Below are 9,116 nucleotides of genomic sequence, written 5' to 3'. Positions count from 1 at the left end.
ATTAATACTGAATTTAAGGGGGATCCGCATTAGGCCTGCACCACATGAGCTGGATGGTTTATAAAAGTCTCGTGTTTTATTCTCATTATCATTATGGAGAGCTTAAAACTATTCGTTATCTGTTTACCACCGCTTTATCCTGGTCAGGGCTGCGGTGGGTCTGATTTATTGAGTGAAAGACCTGGAGAGGTCGCTTAACATAACTGCATGTCTTTGGAATTATGGGAGGAAAGCAGAACACCCTAAAGAAACCCACACAAACACATGGAGAACATGCAAACTTCACACAGAAAGCACCCTGGCATTCCAGAACCCATGATCCGCAATTTGTATCCGTCAGAGACAGTTTAAGAACAGAGATCCCACTTGTCTATCGTCCCTGGCTATTTCGGACACAGAGATTTAGGGAGCACCGAGGCCCCACAGCACCCGGGGAGCCCTGACTGATTGGAGCCACATCTCCCTAACGGGCTGGCCGTCCATCAGAGGAGAACAAGGAAGAGAGGGGCGATTAGGAGGATTGGAAGGGTCGAAATGAAGGGGAAGGGTGGTGGGATAAAAGTAAGGAGAGGTACACAAGGACAGAGATCGTCCGTGTCTATTAAACTAGACGTGTTTATTTAGAAATTATAGAAATAAATGCAGTTTCGAAGCAGAGAAAAGGTGAAGTAAATGTTTACGTAGTCAGAACACAATTCTGTAAGTGTTTTTAAATAATATAAAAACTCAAACGTATCATTTAATCAATTAATTTTACATGTTATAGGGCTGAACTTTGGTTAAACCACTATTGAACACAAATGTTCTACATATTCCAGTTCATTTACATTTATTACATTTAGCGGACACTTTTTATCCAAAATGACTTAAAATTGTGGCTGTATACGATTCAAGCAATTGAGCATAAAGAGCCTTGCTCAGGGGTCCAACAGTGGCAGTTGCGGGGCTTAAACATTAAGCTACCTTTAAGCTATTGATTGTTACAGCACTCCTGAGTACAAATAAAAAATATATAACTTTTGTCCAGCATCACAAACTACATGTTAGTTACATATGCTAGCAATTGTTTATGCAACACATAAATTCAATCATTAAAAGGCGCGTCCCAGGCGGCGCAGCGGGATATTCCGTTTGCACACCAGCACGTAGTATCTGAAGACAAAAAATTTAATCGCTAAATTGGGAGGAAAATGGGAAGAAAATGCATTTAAAAAAAAGGGACGTCCCAATACTTTTGTTCATACAGGGTAGTTATCTGTCTGCACTGTTGTGTATTTACTAGCTGTCTAATTTCATTTTCGGATGCTTGTTAGTTAACTCCAGGTAATAATATGTTAACAAATGTAGGAAAATGCAGTTTATGCATCACTTTAAGTGTTGTACCGCCCACTGGCGATGCATAATACACTATAAAAACATTCAATTAATACATTCTGCAGTAGATCCATGACGTCCTTCATTCCTAGATCATATGAAGGACGTTATCCAGTCACCCAGCAGACCTATTAGTTTTCTTTTGTTCTTTTTGATACTGAAAGTATGTTTTTCTTTTAAATTGCGTGAGCTGAGCAGCTTTCTGCACAGGGATCGTTACCGAGCGAGTGACCTGCCAACAGGTCTTTTCTTCTGACGCTCGCTGAGGCGCACGGACTTTTATTCTCCCAGTCGCCTCATTTCTGTTCTGCTCGTTAGGCCGATCTGTCCTCACACGCACCGCCTGGATGCACAAAATGACCTCACGCCACTCGCCCGGTGTGACCTTCCTGTGTGAGGGCGGGTCTGTGGGCTTTTGTGTCCATGAAGACGTCCGTCCTGGGAATTAAGAACTAATCGGCTATAAGTAAGTTAAGTAAGTGTTAGGACGTACTGGTACGATGCGGGGAGATAACGGGGAGGCGCACATACACACAGAAATACAAGTCAACATACAGTATATTTGGGCCATTTCGGGATTTTCATTCATTTGACCATCGATTTATCCTGGTCAGGGTCACGGTGGGTCTGATTCGTCGGGAGAAACACCCGGACAGGTCGCCAGTCCATCACAGAGCACACGCACACACTCATAAACACACTCACATGTAGGGCAAATTCTACAGTAGTAACTTCAAATAGAAACCCACACTGACACAGAGAGAACATGCCAACTCCACACAGAAAGGACCCTGACTCAAACCCAGGCCAACGTGTATCACGCGTCCCATATTCTATCCTTACTTTAGATTTTCTTATTTTATTTGATTTATATTTAAGTTTTGTTTCCTAGATTTTGCAGTTTAGGTGACTTAAAGATCTATCGCATCTTACTAAGGATCCTCTGAATGGACGACAAGAAAATAGCATCAAATGCTGTAACATGAATGATCCAGAACTAATAAAAATAAAGCAACATACCCCATTTTTACCATGAATTCCAGTTATTTCAGCTATCTGTCAATCAAGTGTTGTACAAAAATATTGCTCAGTGTTCAGGAGGAGTTCTAAATGCAGTAAAAATTAATTATTAAAACATGTTATTCAGTCTGTTTATTACTTGCTACATGTTTCTCTTATCAACAGTCTTTACTTGACATTGGACATGTCTGGTTCTGGTTCCTGAAGGCTCATCAATGTCACGGGTTGCCAAGTTTTGTCCGTTCATGTAAAACCCTGACAGTCTGGGCTCTGCCCTATCACATGGGTTGCCACGTTTTATCCATGGCCTGAACGTGTTCCTCGGCTTTCATTCTCAGGGCAACGATGCTGAAGCTGCGCTGATCCACTTCCTCCAGTGGGAATTTCTCAGGGAACACCGGGGGGCACTGGTAGGGCGGGGCCGCCATGGGCTGCACACCCTGGACCTGGAAGCTCAGGAAGCTGTGGCTCTGATATCCGGACGCCGTGCACTGACGTGGTGTTGGTCAGAGAGGACGTTAGCCAAGGGTCCACGGACAGCGAGTTGGTCATGGGGCTCATACTGGTTTGCATGGACGGTCGGCTGAAGGTGAGCATGGGTGAGTCGTGGAGTTTTACTGCGCTGGCTTCCATCTTCTCCTGACGCCTCCATTTGGCACGACGGTTCTGGAACCAGACCTGGATTGGAACATGGGCGTGTTTGAGTGTTAGTGGCTGTCCCTCCTAGACCCTTATCAATAAATACATGAACTGGATGATATAATAATCCCAAATTCCAAAGTTAATGAGCTTAAATATTGATCTTATGACTGTTAGTAAACAGCTAAACAATTGCTATCACTCATAGGACATAGATGTTCTACACTAGGTGTTCTAACAACACATTATTTACATATTTATATTTATTTACATATTAATAAAATTAAACAGCTGGATAGATCAGTAAACTGAGCAAACAGCTGTAATAAATGGGTTAAATAAGATGCAAACTGATTAGGAAAGGTGGATAAAGGGAATATTTTACAATTTGTGCCATAAAACTCGACGTACTCTGTTTGTTTTATACTTAATTTCAAAGACCTATGTCTCTTTTACATTGCACTGCACCCTATGGTACGGCAGCGGGATATCCCGCCAGCACGGAGTTTCTGAACTCCTCGGTGGCCTCCGGTCGGCTGGGCGCCATCTGGCGGGCATAATTGGCAGTGCCCGCAGCAGAGCAGGGTGGGGGCCGGACTATGTTTGGGTGGGTGGGTCTTCATACGCTGTGTAAGGACCCTGATTGGCGGAAGAGATGCGAGAAGAGGAGGGCTGCGCACGTGTCGGAAGAGGCGTGTACAGCGACGTGCTCTCCTCGGATGCAATCGGGTATCCCTCAGCAGCGGAGGACGAAATTGAGTCGCTAAATCGGGAGGAAAATGGGGAGAAAATACATTTAAAAAAACATCGTGATCTCACATTTAGTCGTTTCCGTTGCCCATCGACCAGTAATGTTCCTGTGCTACATTTGGTTACCCTTCTGGGATCAAATGCAACAGTTATACTATAATCGCCAGAGAAGCAAGACAATAAAAGAGCTGTTTTTAGGCTGGACAACCTTCCCTCCTTATTTTTATCTGGGCTTGGGACCAGCACTGAGAGAACACTGACAAGTGCACCTCCCAGTGACTAGCCTGTTCCCCCCCTCCTCTCCCAACACTAATAGCACCTCTGAAATTGAAACCCTAAATCTTTTCCAACATAAGTATGCACGTTTCCTCCTTATGTTTACTCTGTGTTCCACCTTCATCCTATTCTTTGACATTATAACTGTATCTGTTGTGAACGTACCTGCACTCGGACCTCGGGTAGGTTCACCTTCATGGCGAGCTCCTCGCGGCTGTACACGTCCGGGTAGTGAGACTTTTCGAAGGCGCGTTCCAGCTCGTGAAGCTGATATGTGGTGAACGTGGTGCGGTTTCTTCTGTGCTTCTTCTTGGGATGATCCTCATCCGCCCGCTCTGGCGATTTCCCATCGCTCTCGGTCGAGCCCCACACCTCTCCTGGCTCGTCCTCACACTTATTGGAGAAGGTTTCATGAGCTAAAAAGTCCAGAAGACACACACACACTAAGAAAATAAGAAACAATTGTTCCAGGCTAAAGATCTTGTGTTACACCTGTGATGAACGTACCTGGACAAGCAGGATGCTTTGAGTTTTCCTTCAGACACACACTGTCAAGTGAGTGCACCGTGTTCGCTCGTTCTGTCGGCTCCTCGTGCCTTTCCATCTCAGGAGGTACGACGTTTACTCCGTGACCGAGCAAGGTCCCGTGGTCCTGTGTAAAGCCCAGGATGACATCGATGCTGTGGACGTGGGTGCCCACAGACGCCACGGCTCCTTTTACCATCTCATGGAAGGTGCCGGGCGAGGGGCAGCTGTCATCCACCATGTTCATTATATCTAGTGACAAATGCATTCGAATGCTGAGATAGTCCTGCCCATGAAGGGAAACCCTTTAAAATGCCAAAACGTTGTCCTAGAAAACACGAAAAGACAAATTCCTGTATTAAAAGACATACATTTTAAAAGATTGTAATGGTATACAACTACGCCTATAAACTCTACATTTTAGCATCTCGGAAGGTGCTGTCTATTACGTTAGTCCACCATTGCTTAGAGAGGGGGGATGACCAAAGCCCTGCAATGGACTGGCACCCTGTCCAGTGAAGCCGGGCCCGCCACGACTCTAATCAGAATGATGAGCTATTCTACCAGCACAGTCAACTCTTCCACAAAATATTTATACTGCTCTTTACCCCGGACTGTCTAATTATTCAAAACTGTTTAAAACAAACTATTCTCTCCACTATTTATTACTAATATGCTTTGCTTTGTCTAAGGTGTCAAGGTCTGGATTAACCACAGCAGATCACAAATGTTATGCTGTTACGCTGGTACTAAGGTAAACAGTAATCAGTTAGTTGGTTTTATTGATCTAGGTATAGATAAAACATCAACATGTGCTATTGGTGCCTATTTATAATCGACACTAACATGGTAAGACATGGTAGTGTGTGTTGCACTGTGTGTATCAGGTGCAGCTGTGTTGTTGGGATGCTCATAATGTTTGTTTATTAGGGTTTTAACGTCATGTTTTACACCTTTGGTTACATTTATGACAGGAACGGTAGCTAGCCATTACACAAGGTTCATCAGTTCACAAGGTCATATCGAACGCAGTCATGGACAATTTAGCGTCTCCAGTTCACCTCACTTGCACGTCTTTGGACCGTGGGAGGAAACCGGAGCACCCGGAGGAAACATGCAAACCCCACACAGAAAGGACCCGGACCGCTTCAGCTGGGAATCAAACCCTTGCACACCCATGCTCAAAATAAAGCCACTACCACCACCACCACCCTGATCATGATATCATAGTTTTACTGTTATTAAAAATGAATGGTGTTAAATAGATCAGTAAATAAATCAGTGTGGTTTTTAACTACGGTTTATCACATCATTGCAATAAAACAGCAATTTAAAAACAAAATAAAGTTGTTATTTCTTAATTATGGATGATTAAATTGCAGTGTTTTAATTACAGTCAATTTATATGTTCAATTCTGCCCACTTGCTTTAATAACCCTGTGTGCACATATGAAAACAGGCTCCGCATACTACACATACTACTCTACTACAAAGTATGCTCTCCCGCAGTATGCGACAGCCATGATAACCTGTGATGCGTACTAGTTTCGCGTACTACTTAAAACAGTAGTATGCAAATTGGATTGGAAGTATTGAGACTTACTTGTAAAGAGAGCTCCCAGCTGTCTTTCATCTGCTTCACTCCGAGACTGACACTTGCTTCTAATTAATTAAACTTTGGTAAAACTCCAAAATATGAAAGAAAATGAGGTAAAAGTGAATCTAAACTCCGTGTCACCTCAGATGAAAACGGTCCTAAGGGTCAAATCATCTCAGGACCAACCGACAAACCGACAAAAATGATATTTAGTACGTCGATATAACAGAAAACATCACATTTCTTAAATACAGGTGCGTCTTTTTTCTTTTTAAAAAAACGAATAATAAAAAATAAAGCGTTTAACAAACTTAAAATAAGAATTAAAAGTAAAATTTACGTTAAAGTATAAATGACGTTACGTTCAGTCAGCTGAAGCAACTTTGGCTAACCGTCAGTTTGCGATCGCTTTTGTAGTACGAGCGCATTCACGAGCGCAATTCGTTGACCAATCGGTGATAAGAAGTCCTTCACGAGCGCTGCACAGCAACCAATAGCAGCGCTTCAGCTCAAAAGTGGGCGTGGTTAACAATGACAGGACTCTAGTATGTATATACTGTATTTAACACACCTACCTACACAGCGGTCAGTTCTACTAAAATACAATAATCATGAATATAAATTATAATAAAATAATAATAATTTTACTCCAGAGCATCAGCAATAAATTCAGATTCATCCGTATATCCTGGCCAGGGTCGCAGTGGGTCTGGAACAACCTGAAAACACTGGGAGCAAGGCAGTACCGGATGAAAAGACGGAAATTAACTCTGGACAGGGCACCAGTCAACTGCACACCCACTCACACCTAAGAGCAGCTTAGATTTACCTTAAGTTAATGGAAAAATGGGCTATAGCAGTAACAGTGTTAGTTCAGTGGTTAAGGTACTGGACTAAGGTTGCTGGTTCAAGCCTCACCAACGTCAATTTGCCACTGTTGAGCACCAAGGCAAGGCCCTCAACCCTCCATTGCTCAAATAATAAGGTCACTTGAAGATAACTTTACAACAACAAGCTGTATAACGGGTGTAATAAAGTGTAAACGTACATATTTAATAAATAAAAGTTTGGTCTGATGTTGGTCATTACGCCTTCAAAATGACAAAAATGCTAAAACAAAGAACTGTATACCTACAAAATATACCTACAATATATGACCAAAAGCATGTGGCCACCCTTTCAAATGATTGAATTAGTTGTCTCTGCCACATCCATCTCTAACAGGTGTATAAAAAATAAATAAATAATACGCTTTTAACATTGTGGCAACAGTTTGGGGAAGTTCCTTTTCTCTTTTAGCATGATTATGCCCCTGAGCACAAAGCGAGGTCTATAAAGACATGGTTTGTCTGCAAATGAGCTCCAGTTGCTCCAGAGCTCAACCCAACTCAACATTACTGGGATGATTGCGAGACAGGCCTTCTCTTCTCTTCCAGAATCAGTGGGCACAAATTCCCACAAAGACACTCCAAAGTCTTGAAGTAAAACGGCTTTCAAGAAGAGTGATTAATATTAAAGCTACAAAGGACAAAAGGAGCAATTCAAGATAAACGCCTATGATTTTAGGATGGGATGTCCAACAAGCTCATGGTCCTCTGTCCCAATACTTTCGTCCATATAGTTTGTGGTTAATGAATCTGATCAAATTGATCTGGTGCCTTTTCGTCTGCTGTTTGAAAAGCCCATCTTCAAACAACAGACAAATAATAAAGCAGAATGAATGGGCTCATTAATTAGGATTACTAGCTTTTTAAGAAAGAGTGACAGCCAGTTTCTGGTCAAGTAATTGGCTAAGATGTCGCTGTGCACACCACACAGAAGGAGGCCGAAACTAATGAACCTAAATAATGTCCTTTCTTTTACAGATCCACTGGTTTAAAGATGTTTAAATCTGATATTAAAGTTTAAACAAGGTATAAACGAGGATATTTTTTTGCATGCAGCAGGACAGTATCATAATAAATGAATGATGTACATTACTAATTAATTGCTATTAATTAATGAACACCTCTTGACAAGGTTAATGAAAGGCTTTTTTTAAAGATTTTCACAAGATCAATAATCAATCTGTGATCAGAAAATTAGCAGCCTGCGAGCAACTGTGACAAATTACAATCAAAGAACTCGCTGTGCTTTCTTCCAACCTGTTGAGCACCTTGCTGAGGTTCCTTTTCTAAACATATCCTGGCTTAGAGAGGAGATGCTGAATTCCAGGAAAGCTTGATGCTTCATTGCATAATCCGTAGCTCATGCGTCCGAGGGCTAGAAGGTTGGAACATGCAGAAGGTTTACGAGCAGATTGTGCAGATTGTCAGTATAATATAAGACATATTCAGGATGTTATCATACACATTACAGGTGCAAACTTGATCCAGTTAATACTGATGTATAGATTTGACTTTTCTGAAGATTAAACATGTTTTTTTGTGAATGATGAACTCATACGTTGGTGTGCAGGCGCTACTGGAAGTCACTACTGGCTTCGATTTGTAAGATTAAGAGCTCGCCAGGTGACTATCTGTACCCAGATCCACTTTACCTGTAATAAGTCAGTCTAAAGTATACTGGTACAGGACAGCCAATTATTCGATCATGTCGATGTGTTACTAGAAATCCTTCGCTTGTTTCCTCATTATGCTAATTGAGTAGAAATTAGCCGAGCTGCGGCAGAGCTATCGAATGGCTTAGTTTTATCAGATGACAGTGTAAAACCCTCTGATCCTATTAGTAACAAAGCAGCTAACGGTTAGAGGTCCTGAGTCAGATTAGGGGGGTGGTGAGAGAGGGTGAAAAGGGAGAGTGACGTGTCCCAGAATTTGGCTGTCTTGTGATTATGATTATTCATTCATTTATTCATCCTCAGTAACTGCTTGTTAGGGTGGCAGTGGGGTTGGTGCCACGTTAGTCAGGGTGCCAATCCAGTGCGGGGCATCAC

The 9,116-nt window shown here is 42.3% G+C and overlaps 1 protein-coding gene across 1 annotated transcript; it reads right to left on the bottom strand.

Moving 5' to 3' along the window:
• Positions 1 to 647: 647 nt before the first annotated feature.
• On the bottom strand, positions 648 to 6,507 carry rx1 (retinal homeobox gene 1). Its single transcript, XM_063012795.1, is given in 5 exon segments — positions 648 to 2,874; positions 2,876 to 3,072; positions 4,225 to 4,475; positions 4,567 to 4,912; positions 6,188 to 6,507. Coding segments are annotated over 4 exon segments (936 nt in total). The 5' UTR covers positions 4,853 to 4,912; positions 6,188 to 6,507; the 3' UTR covers positions 648 to 2,672.
• Positions 6,508 to 9,116: the final 2,609 nt, after the last annotated feature.

Source organism: Trichomycterus rosablanca, chromosome 17 (genome assembly GCF_030014385.1).
Source record: "Trichomycterus rosablanca isolate fTriRos1 chromosome 17, fTriRos1.hap1, whole genome shotgun sequence".
Classification (NCBI taxonomy): domain Eukaryota; kingdom Metazoa; phylum Chordata; class Actinopteri; order Siluriformes; family Trichomycteridae; genus Trichomycterus; species Trichomycterus rosablanca.
This window is presented reverse-complemented; position numbering and strand designations above follow the sequence as displayed.